The 20,032-nt window shown below is 44.5% G+C and overlaps 1 protein-coding gene across 1 annotated transcript in view; it reads right to left on the reverse strand.

Moving 5' to 3' along the window:
- The window catches only part of TKTL1 (transketolase like 1), a 29,504-nt gene extending 15,242 nt beyond the window's left edge, over nt 1-14,262 (reverse strand). The window contains exons 1-6 of the mRNA XM_055438282.2: nt 14,057-14,262; nt 8,829-8,946; nt 4,185-4,282; nt 2,714-2,905; nt 2,506-2,633; nt 1,113-1,306 (exon numbers count right to left, since the gene is read on the reverse strand). Coding sequence (XP_055294257.2) covers nt 1,113-1,306; nt 2,506-2,633; nt 2,714-2,905; nt 4,185-4,282; nt 8,829-8,946; nt 14,057-14,190 — 864 coding nt within the window. The 5' untranslated portion in view covers nt 14,191-14,262. The remainder of the gene's footprint in view (nt 1-1,112; nt 1,307-2,505; nt 2,634-2,713; nt 2,906-4,184; nt 4,283-8,828; nt 8,947-14,056) is intronic.
- Between the last annotated feature and the right edge of the window lie 5,770 nt (nt 14,263-20,032).

Genomic DNA, 20,032 nt, shown 5'->3' on the forward strand with positions numbered 1-20,032 from the left:
TTCTATTCTGCATGCTTGCACAGGTATTTCTGTAGGATAAATACCTGTGAGTTGCACTTCTACTTTGAAGGGTGTGAACAGTTGGTGTTAACACAATATTACCAAAGTACCTTCTGTTAATATGTGCTTTTTATTAATAGTTTTCTGCTTTTAAATTTTCTAATTTCTCAAATAGTCAATTCATTTATTATTAATCCATATTACCAGGCTAAGAAAACATAAGTGACACTCAAAATGTCCCCAAATAAATAAGGAAAATAAACAAGGGTCAGAAAAATTTCCTTCCTCCCAGGCTCACCACCTTGTTTCCTTAGGTTGTGAAGAGCCTGCCTATTTTGGATCTGCTGTAACATACCAGAAAGCAGGACACAAAAATCATGATAAAAACAGAAAGGGTTTATCAGGGTTTCATGCCTAATTTGTTTCCTTTTTGAAGAACTGGCCTTCGGTGAACTGGTGCTCTTCCTTGTGTAAACCAGGGATTAAGCCCAAAAGATCAATCCAGCTAGGCTCCTGTCCTTCAAGTTGACATAGAATCATGGAGTTTCATGCACAACGGTCTGCCAGACTACAGACTGAATTTAGGAAGCAAGCAAAAGCTGCATAGCACTGAACACAAATAAGTAGTGACTGACTGGTAAGAAAGTTCAGACCCGAGTTAAGTTTGAAATCAAAGAATAAATTTCAAAATAGTTAAAAGACAAAGTAAATCCATCTTTGTTGCTTATGCTAAGTCACTTCAGTCGTGTCTGACTCTGTGCAACCCCACAGACGGCAGCCCACCAGGCTCCCCCATCCCTGGGATTCTCCAGGTAAGAACACTGGAATGGGTTGCCATTTCCTTCTCCAATGCATGAAAGAGAAAAATGAAAGTGAAGTCACTCAGTCGTGTCTGACTCTTAGCGACCCTATGGATTGCAGCCTACCAAGCTCCTCCATCCATGGGATTTTCCAGGCAAGAGTAATGGAGTGGGGTGCCATTGCCTTCTCCTTTGTTGCTTATAACCTTTAGCTAAATGTCACACCACCTAAGAATTGGTTCATTTGGGGAAATCAGAGTAAATAAGAGTCCTCTGTATTTAGCAAAAGCAGAGAAAAAGCAGTTTGCCTACCATATCACGGACTTCATAATCAGGTGGAGAGATCATTTCTATATCTGAGATGTTGATTTGAGGCGAGTCTTCAACAGGGGCTTTTGGTTTGAGACTCACGTTGGTCTCTATCTGGCTCTCAATTAGTTTGATAATTGCATCCGCTCTTTCTTTTGGCATTGGCTTTCCGTGCCAATTTTCTGCATCTTCAACACCTGTAACCCAATGGATAAAAGACATTTATTCTGTAACTCACAAGCCCCTGTTCAGTCATCTGAAAAACATTTGGAAGGGAAAGATGTCAACCACAGAGTAAAAACCTGGCACAGGGGGCCTGACATGTTACTGCGGTGGCAGGAGACAGCCTGGACAAAGGTGGAGAGGCTCCTAAGCGGGCCGCTGGCCAACGTGCTGCTGAATGGAGGGAACAGTGAGGGAGACGAGGCTGGAGACAGGCAGAGAGGATCCTGTGGGTACAAGGAATTTGAGTTTTTCCCAAAGCAAGATGGGAAACTCCTGAAGGGTTTGGAAGTTGGGGAGGTAACTGATCAGATCCATGTTGTACAAAGATCACCAAGGCAGGCATATGGGGACTGGCTTGAGGAGACTGAAGTGAAGGAGAGAAGACCAGGCTTGGGCAAGAGAGGTGGAGAGGAGTGAACAGACTTGAGACATACGTTAGGAGCAAAATCAATTAGAATGGATGACAGACTGGGGGTGTGGGGGGGTACATAAAGGAGAGGTGGAGGCAAAGAAATACCCAGGTTTCTTACAGGAGCAAACTGGGCAAGTTGTCATTTATTGAACTGAGTGTACCAGAAGACTATTTTGAGAAGTCAGAGAATAGTTTTCTTCTAAAATGATAATATTAAGAACACACCAGAAATCACTCCCACTGCAACTATTTATACTGGAGATGAACAACTTTAATTGTCTGCTTTGAAATTTGCAAGAAGTTAAGACTTTCAACCACTCTCCTCCCCTGACCGTCAGTTCCACAACTGCCTTTCCCAGAAGGGCCACTTTACTAGCGGCCTGTGTGTCCTCCCAGGTAGCGTGGGCACAGGCCATTGCATGCATGTGCATACATTCCTGTTTACGTATCTGCTCACACACCCTCTCTCACTCTGCATGCCCCATGGAGATGGTTCCCTGCTGGTCCGATAACTGATGGACTATCCTCCCAGTTGCTCCCTCGTGCTCACTTGCTGGGCGTCTGGGTTTCCCCTCCCAACCCTGACCAGATCTGCTATCTACAAGCATCAAAGAGAGCGGGAGCATCTGGCACATGTCAGAAGCGTAATCACTGTGCATGAAGTCAGCTGTCTGTCTGCTCAGCAAGCCTCAGCCTCCTTCAGCCTCATGTGCTGTGCAGAGGCTGACAACCCTAAGCATAAAAGCAACACTTCCTTACTTGGAATGCCCCGGCCTTTGAAGGTCTTGGCAACCACAGCTGTGGGCTTGTTCTTCATTTGAACTGCCTGCCAGAACACCTGGCACAGTGCCGCCACGTCACGGCCATCCACCACCAAAGTATTCCACCTGTCAACAGAAGCGGCAGCAAGGTTACAAGGCAAAGGGGGAAGGAGCAGAAAGAAGGTGACACCAAATAGGACAATTACCCAAAGCCTTCGCAGCGCTTCTGACAGACATCTATGGAGTGCTCGAGAGGTAAAGTGGTGCTGTGGGTCAGGCGATTCACATCAAAGATGGCCACAAGATTGTCCAGATTGTAGTGGGCCCCAAAGGCCAGGGCCTCCCAGACGGAGCCTTCCGAGGACTCACCATCTCCCACGAGGCAGAACACCCGGTAGCTGGGGGAAGTCAAGAGAGGTTAGGACCCTGCCTAGGGCTCCTCTGAGCCATTCGAACAAGTACATTTCACAAAGAGAAACAGAGGAAGAGAATGAAGCAGGTGCTTCGGATCAGCAGGTTCCTATGAGACAATTTTCCTTGTCAAAGCTGCCCAAACTCAACAGCTGAGGAATCACAGCTTTAAGAGCTTGGGCCTCATGAGATGGGCTGCACCTCTGACTAGTTTTCTCATTCTAGCTGCAAACGCAATTTCGAGGTTCTTCTTCCACTTCTCTGGGTCCAACAAACAAGAGGGGATGGAGAGAAGGCCCTTAAACACCCAAACACTCACACACACAGTTTCTTGGTAAGCTTCTTTTTAAAGCACGGCTACCTTCTATTTCTGATCTTACAAATTTATTTACAATAACCCTAACAATCAAAACATTCTACTTCAGGAGCATATGTTGTTGTATATATTAAACTCCTCTGCAGCAGAAACATGAAATGTTTATACCAATAAAATATAATGCAGACCCCAGGCTGTAAGTGAACTTTTAAAAATGTGATTAACCACACAACAGAGATTAATAGAGGCAAAAAGGAGAGATGAAAAAGGTCAACACTCTTGTGGGAAATGGAGCAGAGCAACTGCCCCAGCAGTGGAGAAAGCACACCATGGAGTGTATGTTCTGGTCCCATGGTTCCCCCAGGGCACCTGAGTATGTGGCCCCTCAGTCCCAGGTTCCAGCCCAGGTGGCCCCTCTGGAAACACTTTATTGTGCTTTATCCACTGCTGGGGCAGAAAAATGCTGTAAGTGAAATTTTTAAAGAGCAACTTACAACACAAAAGGGACACCCCACTTTGCTGCTCCTATATCAGCAGCACCCAGACATACCCCCTTATAACAAAGGCATGAATCTGCATGTCTTTTGGAAAGTGGAACCGTTCCAAAAAGAGACCTTTGATTATTAACATAGGGGTCCCAAATGGAAAGGCGAACACACCATCTATTCACTCTATAGTGAACCTCACTGAGAGATGGGAAACAGGAAGATATCTATCTTGGGAAAGACTTGAATCCTAACAAACTAGTTTCTATACTGCAGGCAGCACTTAGAACCCAACCAGAGATGCCAGAACAGTTTCCTGAAATACGATTTCTTTTTATTGCTTGAATACTTGGTGACCTGAACTTTTAAATCACTGTATTCCCAAACTAATAAATGATAAACAAAGCCAAAGTGCCAGGGGTGGGGTAGTTGGAGAGTTGAATGGTTTCTGAGTAACTGTCTTACCTGGCCTTGTCAAAGTACTTGCCAGTATACGCCATCCCACACGCAGCCCCCAGTCCTTGCCCCAGCCATCCAGTTGCCACATCAACAAATGAGAGTCTCTGTAGGAGAAGGGACCAAATGAACCTAGGTTAGGTGCACCTGCAGGGCACGAGTATCAGACCAACTTCCTAGGATCAGGCACCAAAGGTTTCTCTTCACAGCAGCCCCTCCCACCCTGCAAGGGAATTACTCTTCCCCACACCCACACGCACCCCAAGTCTCAGATCAACATTACAAAGACAAGGAAATCACAGGGAATCTACGCAGCTGGTGAGGGTGACTGCAGCTTTGACAACATAGAAAAGGGCAACTTTTCCACACGGCAGCCTAAGCAGAGCCCAAGAGCAAACCAGGAAAAAACATCTAAGCATGAGCCTTGCCATTTTCGCAAGGCCTTTTAGCTAGCCATATACCAACCAAATGTTCAATGTTTTTGAAGAACACGGGCTCTTAAACAGGAATCAAGAAACACTGAAGACTTCCATTTCCCTGGTTTGTAAAACTCAAGTCAACTGAGATTTGGGAAGGGGTTATGTAAAAGGTCATGCTAGAAATAAATCCCTTTCCACCATCACTCCAATGTTTCCCCCCACCCTGCTTGTATGCACAGGCTGTCACTGTTCCATGGAGAGAAGGTGGTGTCAAAGGTCTGCGACACTGAGGCCCCACGCCCAAGCTTCTAAAGAGACACCAAACTTAGTCAGTGCTCCCACTGCTACCATCTCAGTCTGTCCACAAACCTCTCTCTCCTCTGTCACTGCAGTGGCCTCCCCACTTCCCTCCACAGTCAATTCTCAACACAGCCACCGGGCAGAGCATGTTAAAACCTAAGCCTGCTCCTCAATCGCTGTGGAGAACTGTCCAAGGTCTTGCCATCTAATGTCAAGCAGAGCTCAGGTTCTTGCAGTGACCCCCATCACCTCCTACTCTCTCCCCCACTGCCCCGGGTGCCTGGTGTCGTGGCTGTCTTCTGAATTTGAATTTACCAGGCACACTCCTGACTCAGGGCTTCAGCACTTGTGCCTTCCTCTCCCCGCAGAGTACCCAGTGCTTATGCCTAAGTAGGGGCACAGCTCACTCCTTTCAACTCTTGGCTCAAATGTCGACACCAAGACCTTTCTGGACCATCTCTTTCACCTAGTACTTCCTGCCCCTCCACTTCCTTTGGATTTAGGATTCTTGGCCCCTCTGGCATGCTAGCTATTTCTGGGTTTGTTTCTTCTCTGTCCCCTCCCTCCATTCAGATGTCAGCTTCATTCAAGCGGAGATTGGTTAGTATTGTCACTACAGGATGGCTGAATGGTACTTGTGAGTTCTCAGATCCTCTCCTGTCTTGATCCACCCTATGGTTCTGCTCCTCCTGGGCTCCTGACCTTCCTCCACGTGCTTCGTGCCCTCACTCTTTTTCTGTTTTGCACCTCTAGCTCTGACAACTGTCCCACTGAAATCCCTTCTGACAACCTTCCTAACTCTGTCTTCTTCCCCACAGTTCCTAATTTACTCCTGTAACAAGCTCTGGCTCCCAGGTGCCTTGTGAGCCCTTGGACCAAGCCTGGGCTCTATGCTCAGACCAACTCCACTTCCCCCAGGTATAATGTGGTAATTAAGTAAGACCACCCCCACAAGGCTTTGCTTTCTGGGTATGATGGTGATGAAATCTCCCTCAGGCAGCAAGAGGCTGTAGGATTGATTGAGGAGACTGGCAGGGCATCAGCACAACATCTGCTGTGGTGGAAGCACCCTTCCCATGGGTTCCCTTTTCTTTTCTAAGAACTCCTAAGCTATGTGGAGACACACAACTGAGGTGGCCCAAGGCCAAGAATAAAGATGCACTCAGTGTGCCAAGGGGACCCAGAAAAAAAAGTCTTCTCTTCCAGGTAGCATTTGTCATCTTTGTTCTGACACAAAGTACACTTCAATAACAAGTTTACAAACAGGCTTTTTGGTTACTTCCCAGTCCTGCTTCGCTGAAGAAAACAAAAGTTTGTGAAACAAAAGCTATGGCCAGGGTGGTGGATGGAGGGATCATGAGCACCACGAGGGCTCCAAGGGAATCCGAGCACTTCAGTCAGCGCCATGGCCAGGCCTTAGCAGGTGGCCTCCATCTGTAGTTGTATTCATAGACACTTGTGCCCTGGGAGCATAGATTATGAAGATCCTGGCTTCTTGGCCTCTGCTGCTGCTGCTGCTAAGTCACTTCAGTTGTGTCCAACTCTGTGTGACCCCATAGACGGCAGCCCACCAGGCTCCCCCGTCCCTGGGATTCTCCAGGCAAGAACACTGGAGTGGGTTGCCATTTCCTTCTCCAATGTGTGAGAGTGAAAAGTGAAAGTGAAGTCACTCAGTCATGTCTGACTCGTAGCGACCCCATGGACTGCAGCCCACCAGGCTCCTCTGTCCATGGGATTTTCTAGGCAAGAGTACTGGAGTGGCTTGCCATTGCCTTCTCCCTCTTGGCCTCTAGCAAGTCCATTTACTCTATTCCCGACCAGAGCCGAGATGGACTATGCTCCTTAGTGTTTTCTCTTTTCTAGCTTTATCTGCTGCATAAATCTGACAAACACACAAATTCTGGTAGCTAAGCAGCGTCCAGCCTGCGATTACATGCCAGAAAGTCACTCTATACCTCTAAGGCTAATGACTGATTATACGACAGCAGCAGTTATGAGAGAATCTAGGCATTTTTGGGGGGGCCGTGCTGTCCTGTTTGCACAGCTATCTCCTGGACTAGGGATTGAACCTGCACCCCTGGCAGTGGAAACACCGAATCTTAACCACTGGACTGCCAGGGAATTCCCATATCTCTCTCTTTCTATTTGGCTGTGTCCCATGGTATGGGGTATATCCTATTTCCCCAACCAGGAATCATGGAGAAGGCAATGACAAGCCACTCCAGTACTACTGCCTAGAAAATCCCATGGATGGAGGAGCCTGGTATGCTGTAGTCCGTGGGTCGCTAAGGGTCGGACACGACTGAGCGACTTCACTTTCACACATTGGAGAAGGAAATGGCAACCCACTCCAGTGTTCTTGCCTGGAGAATCCCAGGGATGGGTGAGCCTGGTGGGCTTCCGTCTATGGGGTCACACAGAATCGGACACGACTGAAGTGACTTAGCAGCAGCAGCAGCAACCAGGGATCAAACTTGAGTCCCTGCAGTGGAAGCACACAGTCTCACCCACTGGACCACCAAGAAAGTCCCTCTTTCCTTTTTTTTAAAAACTAGAGCTCTAAGGACTTCCCTGGTGGTCGAGTAGTTGAGACTCTACGCTTCCACTGCTGGGGATGTGGGTTCTATCCCAGGTCAGGGAAGTAAGATTCTGAATGCTGCAGCCACCCCCCAACCCAAAACCAATAAACAAAAAACCCCAAAACCAAACTAGAGCTCTAAACAGTCATACTTTGCATAACTATTCACTTTTTATGATGAAGAAAATCTAAACTTACAGAAATGTTGCAAAAAGAACACAGTGAAGTTCCCCATATTCTTTACATTCTTTACCTAGATTTTATTAGCTATTACTAATTGCACTCGTCTACTTTCTCTCTCTTCCTCTACACACACCTTTTATTCCTCCTTGGGTAAACCTCACTTGAAATTACATTTTAGAAACCAAGACAAGGGTCATTAACTACAGCTCCAGGTTATCTGCCCATACTCTGCCTTCTCTTTACTTTCCACTGCCTAGATCTGGGGTTTCTATTTGCACATGATGTTCTACCAGTTAAGTTTTAAAATACTTTGCTCAGAACACAGCAAACCTTAAGAGAGCATCAAAAGAGCTGCTTGTTCTCCTAGATCGATCTTGTTTTTAACATTCCTTTTCTTTCCTGTTCTCCATTGTCATGAGGTACCTGGTTACCATATCAAGCCTCATGAGAAACTCCCTACTGGTGATCTGCAGAAAAGTGGAAGAGAAAGGTGACTGATAGGAGTGGGATGTACCTTCAAAACAAGCTCAATGCTGCCTTCCTCTACCCAGATGGCACAGGATGGGAGCAGCATGACTCTGGGTAGAGGGGCCTTAGTGTCAGATGGGTTAAGGTGAAGTAGCAAAGGAAAACAGGGTCATCTTTCCCACTACGCAGTTTTTGCTAGAACACCTTTTAGATCTTTATGAGTTGCCATGGTCTGAATGTTTGTGCCCCTCCTTCCAAATCTCTTATGTTGAAAATCTGAAGCTGAAGGTGATGGTATAAGGAGGTGGGGGATCTTTGGGTAATGATTAGGTCATGAGGGCAGAACACTCAGGAGTGAGGTCAGTGCCCTTATGAAAAGGGAAACCGTTTCTCCTTCCACTGCACGATACAATGAGAAGTCTGTAACTGGGAAGATGGCCTTCACAAGAACACAACCATGTTAGTGCCTTGATCTTAGACTGCTGGCCTCCAGAACTGTGAGAAATAAAATTTCTATTGTTTATAAGCCACCTAGTCTCTTGTGTTTTGTTATACCAACCTAAACAGATGAAGACATAAAGCAAAGAGGGAAGAACCAAAAGGATAAACAGAGACCATCTCAGGCCTTGTTGACACATGGTGGCTTTTAAAGTGAGTTTAAGAACCAAGTATCTGAGCTGGCCCTAGGTTCCTGTGCGAGCTTACCTTGGAGAGGACGAAACGGTCATTATCTGGGTTCTCAGGGTCCATTTGTTTATACCTCATGACGTGGAAGAACAGCACAGACATGATCTCAGCAGCACTGCTGCATGATGTGGGGTGGCTGGAAGACATGGCACAGGTCATTTCTCACAGGCAAGTGACTCAGCAAGGACACACACAGTGCATAAGGAGACCTTTCAACACATGGTCTCCTCAAACCAGAAGCAGCAGTCATTTCTTCCAGCCCCAGAAGAATCCAGTCAAGGGAAAGGGATGCTAAGCCACTCAGTGCCCCAACCCCACCCCCCACCAAGCTCACAGCTTTTAAGAATGATTTAAGGCCCAGTAATCTCACAACAAAGATCATGGCATCTGGTCCCATCACTTCATGGGAAATAGATGGGGAAACAGTGGAAACAGTGTCAGACTTTATATTTTTGGGCTCCAAAATCACTGCAGATGCTGATTGCAGCCATGAAATTAAAAGACGCTTACTCCTTGGAAGGAAAGTTATGACCAACATTGATAGTATATTAAAAAGCAGAGACATTACTTTGCCAACCAAGGTCCGTCTAGTCAAGGCTATGGTTTTTCCCGTGGTCATGTATGGATGTGAGAGTTGGACTGTAAAGAAAGCTGATCACCGAAGAATTGATGCTTTTGAACTGTGGTGCTGGAGAAGACTCTTGAGAGTCCCTTGGACTGCAAGGAGATCCAACCAGTCCATTCTAAAGGAGATCAATCCTGGGTGTTCATTGGAAGGACTGATGCTAAAGCTGAAATTGCAATACTTTGGCCACCTCATGCGACGAGTTGACTCACTGGAAAAGACTCTGATGCTGGGAAAGGTTGGGGGCGGGAGAAGGGGACGACAGAGGATGAGATGGCTGGATGGCAGCACCGACTCTGTGGACATGAGTTTGAGTGAACTCCGGGAGTTGGTGATGGACAGGGAGGCCTGGCGTGCTGTGATTCATGGGGTCGCGGAGAGTCGGACATGGCTGAGCGACTGAACTGAGCCGAACTGAATCTCACAACTCCTCTCCCTGAAGAGAGCAAGGCCTCATAGACTAGCCTCCTTCTATCAGTGGAGCACTGGCATACTTGGAGAAGTTCACCTGGTGACTCTGCAAACATTTGAGTGTTATTTCACTTGAATTTATTTGTGATATCATTAATCAGAAATTCCACGAAGCAGAAATAAACCCAGGGCTATATGGTCAACTAATTTTTGACAAGGGAGCCAAAAATACTCAATGCAGAAAGAATGAGTCTCTTCAACAAATGGTAAGGGAAAAACTGGATATTCACATGTAAAAACATGAAACTGGGCCTCTATCTTATACCACTCACAAAAATTAACTTGAAATGGATTAAGACTTAAATGTAACACTGGAAACCATAAAACTCCTAGAAGAAAACATAGACACTAAGCACCTTGACCTGAGTCTTGGTGAGGATTTTTTGAATCTGACACTGAAAGCAAAAGCAGAAAAAGCAACAAAAACAATAAAACAACAAACATAAACCAAATGGGACTGAGTCAAATTCTTCATGGCAAAGAAAACCATCAACAAAATGCAAAAGCAACCTACTGAATGGGAGAAAAGTATTTGCAAATCACATATCTGATAAGGTGTTTATATACAAAATATATAAAAAACTCAACACAATTTCATAACAAAACAACAAAAAATCCTATTAAAAATGGGCAATGGATTGGAATAGGCATTTCCCCAGAGAAGATAGACAGCCAATAGGCACGTGAAAAGGTACTCAATGTCACTGATCATCAGGGAAATTGCAAGTCAAAATCACAATGAACTATCCCCTCACACCCATCAGATTGGCTATCATCAAAAACGTGAATTAACAAATGCTATCAAGGATGTGGATAAAAGGGAATCCTGTGCACTGTCAGTGAGAATGTAAACCAGAGCAGCCACTACAGAAAACAATAAGAGGATCTTAAAAAACAAAAAAACAACCTACCTTATGACCCAGCAATTCAACTACTGGGAATGTATCTGAAGGAAATGAAAACACTATGTGGAAGAGATATCTACACCCCTACATTCACAGCAGCATTATTTCTAGTAGCCAAGCCATGGAAACAACCTAAGTGTCCACTGGTAGATGAATGGGGGATTTCCCTGGTTAGGAAACTACAATCCCACATGCTGAGCCACCAAAACTAACTAACTAAATAAAAGAATTTCTTTAAAAAAGATGAATGGATAAAGGACATATGGTATATATATGATGTAATATAATTCACTCATAAAAAGGAAATTCTGTCATTTGTGACAACATAGATGGACCCTGAGAACGTTATTCTAACTGAAATAATTCAGAGAAAAACAAATACTGTATTATCTCACTTATATGTAGACTCTAAAAATAAACAAACAAACAAAAAACAACCCCACACCAAACATCCAAACTCAGAGATCATCGGATTTGTGGTTACCAGACATAGGTGGGGGTTGGAGGGAGCTGGAATTGTATAAAGTTGTCAAAAGCTATGAACTTCCAGATATGGGAAGTAAAACACAACTACATGACTATAGTTAACACTGCTGTATGATATACACTTGAAAGTTGTTAAAAGAGTAAATCCTAACAGTTATCTTACAGGGAAAAATTTTTTTATTTTCCACTATTTTATTTCTATGAAATGGTGGATGTATTTGTAAATAAACTTGTGGTGGTCATCATTTTACAATATATTTAAGTCAAATTATTATGCTGATATATTACTGCTGTGTACTCAAATGTTTAGTTGCGAGGTCATGTTCCACTCTGAGTGACCCCATGAACTATAGTTTGCCAGGCTCCTCTGTCCATGTGATTTCCTAGGGAAGAATAAATACTTGAGTGGGTTGCTATTTCCTTCTCCAGGGATCAAACTCTCATCTCCTGCACTGGCAGGCAGATTCTTTACCTGAGCCACCAGGGAAGCCCCATGTGCTCAATTACATCTCAATAAAACTGGGAAAGAAAATTTAAAAAAAACCCAATGAATAAAATGCATTCTACTACCTAAAATGAATTTCTTTTAGGAAGTAAATGGTCAGACTGAGAAGTTTCTCATGGTGGAGTAACTTGAGGCCCTTATAGAATAAAGCAACCCTTGCTCTTAACAAGCAGCTTTCATAGGCGTCCAGGCAGGCACTCTAGAGCCCTGCCATGCCCCAAAAGTCAGAAAAGTAAGATTTTAAGTGCAGCTCATGTGTATTACTAATCTCCCCTTTCAAATTTCACAATACAGAAAATGGAGAGTTAAACCTCTTGGCTTTGCAAGTATCCCCTAAGTGGAAGCTCCTGTTAGAGATCTCTTGAGAAACATAAACCATTATTAATTTAGAAGGTGAAAAGAGCAAAACAAACAGAACCATGCATATCTCCATGACAGGGTGAAGTTAGAAGTCAATAATAGAAGGAAAATGGTAAAGCTTACACATTTGTGGGAATTAGGCAACACATACTTAAAATAACTTTACATGCACTATAATTTGTAAAAATATTAAATCACTGTATTGTACACCTGACATTAATATTGCAGGTCAACTATAATTCAGATTTTAAAAGAAAACAACAAAAATCCTCCACAGTGTACTTAAATGAATAGGTCAAAGAAGAAATTGCAAGGAAAGCTGATAAACTTTTAGAGACAAATGAAATACACATTATACCAAAATTTGTGGGATGTGGCAAAAGCAGTGATGAGAGACGTTTATAGCCATAAATGCTTGCATTATAAAAGAACTATCTCTGGGAATCCCCTGGCGGTGCAGTCGTTGGAACTCGGCACTTTTACTACCCTGGGCCCTGGTTCGATCCCCGATCCAGCAACTAAGATCCTGCAAGCTGCATGGTGAGGCTGATTTAAGTAAATGTCTCTCAAGGGGGAAGAAAAAAAAAACACCAAACCTAAGTGCACAGTGAAAGAAAGTGAGCTCGTTCAGTCCTGTCCGACTTTTTGCGACCCCATGGGCTGAAGCCCACCAGGCTCCTCCGTCCATGGGATTTTCCAGGCAAGAATATTGGAGTGGGAGGCCATTTCCTTCTCCAGAGGATCCCCCCGACCCAGGGATCGAACCTGGGTCTCGCGCACTGCAGGCAGACTCTTTACTGTCGGAGTCACCAGGGGAAGCCCTTAAGTTCACAACTTACTAAAAAATGCAGAATAAACCAAAGCTACCAAAATGGAAAAAGTAATAAAATATTAGAGCAGAAACAAATAGACTAGGAAAACAATGTAGAAAATGAACCAAAACAGAAATTGGTTCTTTGAATAGATTAACAAAATTAACAAACCTTTAACTAGAGTAAATGAAAAAAAATTACTAAATGTACTAAAGCAGATTCGAAATTATTAATTTCATTTCAGGAATGAAAGTAAGGCTATAACCACCAATTCTACAGACATAAAAAGGCCTATAAAGTACTGCGAAAAATTGTATGGCAATAAATCATTTAACCTAGAAGAAATTTCTAGAAACAAAATCGAAGACGACTGAATCATGAAGAGAAAATCTGAATAAATCTACAATACGGAAGTTTTATCAGTTGTGGAAAAGTTCTATGACAAAGAAAAACTTTGAACCTGATGGCCTCACTGCTGAATCCTCAATCCTCTTCCAATTTTTCCGGGTGTGTGTGGGGGGGGAAACCCTGAAGAGAACTCATTGAAACTCACTCTGGGCCAGAATAACCCTTATACCGATACTAAAGGCAGACAAATACCTTCCAAGAAAACTAACGGCCAATATCTCTTATGAATATTGACGGAAACATCTTTGACAAAATAACAGCAGAAGCAACAGTTCCCCCTTTGCTCGGATTATTTCTCCATCACTTTCTTTTAATATTTCTCCGAACTCCACCTTCTGGGTTCGAGGCCTTGGAGTCGAGGACAACTCCACACACAAACGGCGGCAGGCAGCTCCCGCTCCCACGCTAGGCGCCCGGGCCAGGCGCTCCGCACGCCGCGTCCGGGCTCCTCTACGTTAACCTCAGAGACGGAGGCCCCGGGCCGCCACTGTCGGCCGGCCACTGGCCCGAGAAGGGTGGCTGCCGGAACACGTGGCGGCCAAACCCGGCGAGCGTGAAACGGGGCCTCCACAACCGAGCCCTCCCCGCCCCCCGACAGTTCCCTCAACTCTCTCCACAGGCGTCCCCGCAGGGCGAGCCGCTCAACGACCCGAGCTTCGACGAGGGCGCCTTACCCAGAGCTCGAAATGCAGGTGGCCTTGATGGAATGGATGCGCAGACGATTGGCCATGTCCCGCAGAATCTGCAAAGTCTTCGCGTCAGGTTTGGCTTCGTTCGCCATCGCGGCGCTCGCCTCAGCGTCGGCCATAGCTGCAATCACGCCCGCGACTGAGGAGCGAATGCGGCGAAGTGTGCTGCGCGGCGTACAAACGTGCCGCTCCCTCCGCGCGCCGCTCCCTCCGCGCGCCGCTCCCTCCGCGCGCCGCTCCCTCCGCGCGCCGCTCCCTCCGCGCGCCCTCCAATCCCATGGGTTTTGAATATTTGTCATTCATATGTTGCACATTATTCGAGATAACTTGAAATTAGTCCTTTGTATCTGCCCTTGTCCTGTCAACTCAAAGAGAGCTGCCTCTGCACCAGCACCAGAATCTACTTGGGGTGGGGGGATGGGGTGATAGATAAATTTTTGGACTAGATGATGCGACGGTTTTGAGACGTGCTGACTGGAATAACGGAGTACCTGTGCGTTCACAAGCTTTAAAAGAGTTACAGTGGTTAAGTTTGTTTTGTACATTTTCTCACACTATGATAAAAGCCACGCTGGAATTTTCCAGTTGGCCCCCTTTCCAGCCCCACAGAAGCCCAACGTCGGGCGGTGGCGAGAGGGGCGGGGGAAACGCGTATCACAAAAGGTGAAGCGGTCTGTGCGTCTCGAGGCAGCAAGGCGTTTCTTCACGGACCTTGTTTCTCTTTCTAGACCCTTCCGTACTTCAAACCCCACCGAACCGTTGAGCTGCTGTGTGCCCAACGCTAGGCTACAGTCCCGGAAGCCTAACTTAAAGGGACTCCCGTTAACTTTCCATCTTTCTGAAAGCCCCCATCAGCAAGGCCACGGAGCTCGTCCGTGACTCTGAAGTGCTCTTCCGTGGTCCCCCTGGCACTTTCTCTGCACCAACACACCCTTATTTCAGCCACTTAGTTCAAACCTGCCGCTCTCCCGAGAGCCCCCACAGTGGCCCTGAAGGCGGCCAGGGACCCACGTCCTTGCTGGGTTAAAGGCTTCGTGCAGTGATAATGGCGCAATGAAACCCAGAACCTCTGTCATTCTATTCGCGGTTATGTGAGTGCGCCTTTCCCCAAGTCCCCGTCAACAATGGATATTGTTCATATTTCTAATGTCCGGCCTTCTGATGGATAAGAAAACCATTTTTAATCATTCGTTTCATATCTTCCTGATTTACTTGCAGTTGTACATTTTTTGTACGTTTACTGACATTCGTAGTTCATCCTTTTTGAATTGCCTATTACAACCCTTTAATGTTTTTATGTTTCATTAATTCTTTTTAGCTTCCTAATTTGAAGGAATTTTTAAAATATTATGTTGATTAGTCCTTTGTCTCTTACAGGTATTGCAGATCTTTTAATCTGTTGCTTTTTAAAAATATTAATGGAGATACTTTTTTTTTTTGGCAACACCTAATGAGTTTATGGGGGTGGGAGGAGAAGGGGACGACAGAGAATGAGATGGCTGGATGGCATTACCGACTCGATGGACATGAGTTTGAGTGAACTCCAGGAGTTGGTGACTGACAGGGAGGCCTGGTGTGCTGTGATTCATGGGGTCGCAAAGAGTCGGACACGACTGAGCGACTGAACTGAACTGAACTGAATGAGTTTATGTGAGCAGGCTCAGGGAGTTGGTGATGGACAGGGAAGCCTGGCATGCTGCTGCAGTCCACGGGGTCGAAAAGAGTCAGACACGACTGAGCGACTGAACTGAGTGAGTTTATCAGGAGATACTTTATTTTTAAGGAGCAAGTGTTTGAACCAAGCTGAAATATTGCTTCTTTTTAATTTTATACTTCTTTCACTATAATAAGGTTTATAGATTTTAAAAAAATTTTAATGTAGTACATTTACAGTATGTAAATCTTTTCCTTTATGGCATTTTGACTTGAGACTTGTTCGGAATGATGTTCTCCACACAAAGATTATAAAAACATTTCCTATTGTGTTCTTCTGATACCGTTTTAGTTTCATTTTTATGTTTAGTACTCTATGCTGTCTCGGCTTTCTTATTGTTGTTGTTTAGTCACTAAGTCGTGTCCAGCTGTTTTTGACCCGATGAACTGCAATATGCCAGGCTTCCCTGTTCTTCACTATCTCCTGGAGTTTGCTCAAACTCGTGTCCATTGACTTGGTGATGCCATCCAACCAGCTCATCCTCGGTCACCCCCTTCTCCCTCTACCCTCAGTCTTTCCCAGCATCAGGGTCTTTTTTAATGAGTTGGCTCTTCACATCAGGTGGGCAAAGTATTGGAGCTTCAGCTTCAGCATCAGTCCTTCCAATGAATATTCAGTGTTGATTTCCTTTATGGTTGAGTGGTTTGATCTGCTTGCAGTCCAAGGGACTCTCACGAGTCTTCTCCAGCACCACAGTTCAAAAGCATGAATTCTTTGGTGCTCAGCCTTCTTTATGGTCCAACTCTCACATCCATATATGACTACTAGAAAAATCATAGCTTTGACCAGATGGATCTTTGTTGGCACACTGATGTCTCTGTGATGTAAAGTAGCACTCTAACTTAATTTATTTTATATATAGCCACATATCCCAAGACTATTTTTCTTAAAATTTCTTAGCTACTGTTTTTCATTTTCTCTTCCAAGTAAATTTTTTTTTCCACTCAAAGTTTGTTGTTATTTTTGTTGTTCAGTCGCTCAGAGAGAGAGAGAAGTTGCTCAGTCGTGTCCGACTCTTTGCGACCCCATGGACTGTAGCCTACCAGGCTCCTCGGTCCATGGGATTCTCCAGGCAAGAATACTGGAGTGCCAAGTAAATTTTGGTATTAGCTAATCCAAGATTCATAAGATAGTCCCATTGGGTTTTAAATTGGTATTTTATTAAATTTATACATTAATGCTGGAGAAGGGAAAGGCTACCCACTCCAGTATTCTGGCCTGCAGAATTCCATGGTCCATGGAGTCACAAAGAGTCAGACATAGCTGACCGACTTCACTTATTTTAGAGGACTGACATATTTACAGTATTGATTGTTATCCTCAAGAACATGATATACAGTCACTGATAATCACATCTTTTTGCCATCCTATTTTATATTTACTCTGGTATCTCATTTATTTTTGTTCCTTCTTTCCTTCTGCTTTTTGTATTAATCAAGTTCCTTTCTTTCTTCACTTGGTTATTTGGATGTTATGTACCTGTCTCTTTTTTCCACTAGTGGCCTTGCATTTTTTTCACCAACCTATTCTCTCAATTTTGAGTTTTCTTAATTACATTTTGTTGTTCAGTCACTCAGTTGTGTCCGACTCTTTTCGACCCTATGGACTGCAGCATGCCAGGCCTCCCTCAGTTCAGTTCAGTTCAGTCCCTCAGTCATATCTGATTCTTTGCGATCCCATGACTGCAGCACGCCAGGTCTCCCTATCCATCACCAGCTCCCAGAGCTTGCTCAAACTCATGTCCATTGAGTCGGTGATGCCATCCAACCATCTCATCCTCTGTTGTCCCATTCTCCTCCTGCCTTCAATCTTTCCCAGCATCAGGGTCTTTTTCGAGTGAGTCAGTTCTTCACATGAGGTGGCCGAAGTATTGGAGCTTCAGCTTCAGTCCTTCCAGTGAATATTCGGGATTGATTTCCTTTAGGATTGGCTTGTTTGATTTCCTCGCTGTCCAGGGGACTCTCAAGAGTCTTCTCCAACACCACAGTTCAAAAACATCAATTCCTCGGTTCTCAGCTTTCTTCACAGTCCAACTCTCACATCCATACATGACCACTGGAAAAGCCATAGCTTTGACTGTATGGACCTTTGTCAGAAAAGTGATGTCTCTGCTTTTTAATATGCTGTCTAGGTTGGTCATACCTTTTATTACAAGGAGCAAGCATCTTTTAATTTCATGGCTATGGTCACCATCTGCAGGGATTTTGGAGCCCCCCCAAAATAAAGTCTGTCACTGTTTCCATTGTTTCCCTATCTATTTGCCATGTAGTGATGGGACCAGATGCCATGATGTTAGTTTTTGGAATGTTGAGTTTTAAGCCAGCTTTTTCACTCTCCTCCTTCAGTTTCATCAAGAGGCTTTTTAGTTCCTCTTAACTTTCTGTCATTAGGGTGGTGTCATCTGCATATCTCATGGTATTGGTATTTCTCCTGGCAATCTTGATTCCAGCTTGTGATTGATCCAGTGTGGCATTTTACATGATGTACTCTGCATATAAGTTAAATAAGCAGGGTGACAATATACAGCCTTGACGTACTCCTTTCCCAATTTTGAACCAGTCTATTGACCCATGCCCCATTCTGTTACTTTTTGTCCTGCATACAGGTTTCTCAAGAGGCAGGTCAGGTGGTCTGGTATTCCCATCTCTTTCAGAATTTTCCACAGTTTGTTGTGATCCACACAGTCAAAGGCTTTAGTGTAGTCAATGAGTTAATTAAATAATTTTTATTGGGGTATAGTTGCTTTACAGTGTGGTGTTAGGTTCTGCTGTACAGTGAAGTGAACCAGCTACATGTATACCTATATCCTCTCTTTTTTTGGATTTCCTTCAAATTTCTGTTCCGTTCCGTTCTGTCGCTCAGTCGTGTCCGACTCTTTGTGACCCCATGGACTGTAGCCTACCAGGCTTCTCCGTCCATGGGATTCTCCAGGCAAGATTGCTACTGCTGCTGCTGCTAAGTCACTTCAGTCGTGTCCGACTCTGTGTGACCCCATAGACGGAAGCCCACCAGGCTCCCCCGACCCTGGGATTCTCCAGGCAAGAACACTGGAGTGGGTTGCCATTTCCTTCTCCAATGTGTGAGAGTGAAAAGTGAAAGTGAAGTCGCTCAGTCGTGCCCGACCCCTAGCGACCCCACGGACTGCAGCCCACCAGGCTCCTCCATCCATGGGATTTTCTAGGCAAGAGTACTGGAGTGGCTTGCCATTGCCTTCTCCGCCAGGCAAGATTAGGTCACCTCAATTTTGAGTTTTATATGATATCTATAAAATTCCCAATAGACCAAGTCATTAGCAAATTTTAATTTCCTGTATTTCCTACTTCCTTTAAAAATACTTAGTTTTTTCATTTATTAGTGGTATGTATGAACATAGTTTAAAGCAGGGATCAGCAAACTGTTTCTATAAAGGGCCAGATAGTAAATATTTGAGGCCACATGTTCTTTGTTTTATCTGCTCAACTGGACCTTTGTTATGACACAAAGACTATATATAAATGAACCAGTGTGGCTGTGTGCTAATAACACTTCGGACACTGAAATTTCAACCTCACATCATTTTCACATGCCAGAAAATGTCCTTCTTCTGATTTTCTCAACCATTTAAACGTAAAAACCGTACTTAGCTCACCTGTGTACAAAACCATCCCATAGTTTACCAACCCCTGGTTCAAAGAGGAAAAGGGTTCCCCTACAAGGTTTATTACAAAAATAGCAACCTGTTGCTTACATCCACATTCATCCATCCATTCCCCAGAATCAACTATATTCATCCCTTTTAGCTATTTCTTTTGGCATTTACTTCCAATTCGTTAAATAGTTTATACTGCTATTTCTTTAGTTTTTAGATTTTAGGAATTATTGATTGACTATTCTTAGAATAAAAGATGATGGTGTAGCTCTTTCACCACCCCCATCCTCCCAGGACAGTATACAATGATCTGCATTAGGTCATTCCTTGGTGTTCACATTATCAAGTCTGTGACAACCCTGATTATTTTTCCTTTCTCTCTTGATATACTTTTTAAACTATTTATTTATTTGACTCGCAGGGTCAAAGTTGCAGCATGGGGGAGTCTAGTTCCCTGACCAGGGCTCAAACTGAGGCCCCCTGCATTGGGAGTATGGAGTCTTGGTCACTGGACCACTAGGGAAGTCCCCTGTCTTGATATTTTGTTTTCCTTAGAGTTAACACTGTTTCTCCCCACCCCCGTGTTGCTTCTTCTCTACTACTTACCATAGGTCAGTAC

The sequence above is a fragment of the Moschus berezovskii genome, chromosome X, assembly GCF_049115385.1.
Source record: "Moschus berezovskii isolate FMDL1 chromosome X, NW_MosBer_1.0, whole genome shotgun sequence".
Lineage (NCBI taxonomy): Eukaryota > Metazoa > Chordata > Mammalia > Artiodactyla > Moschidae > Moschus > Moschus berezovskii.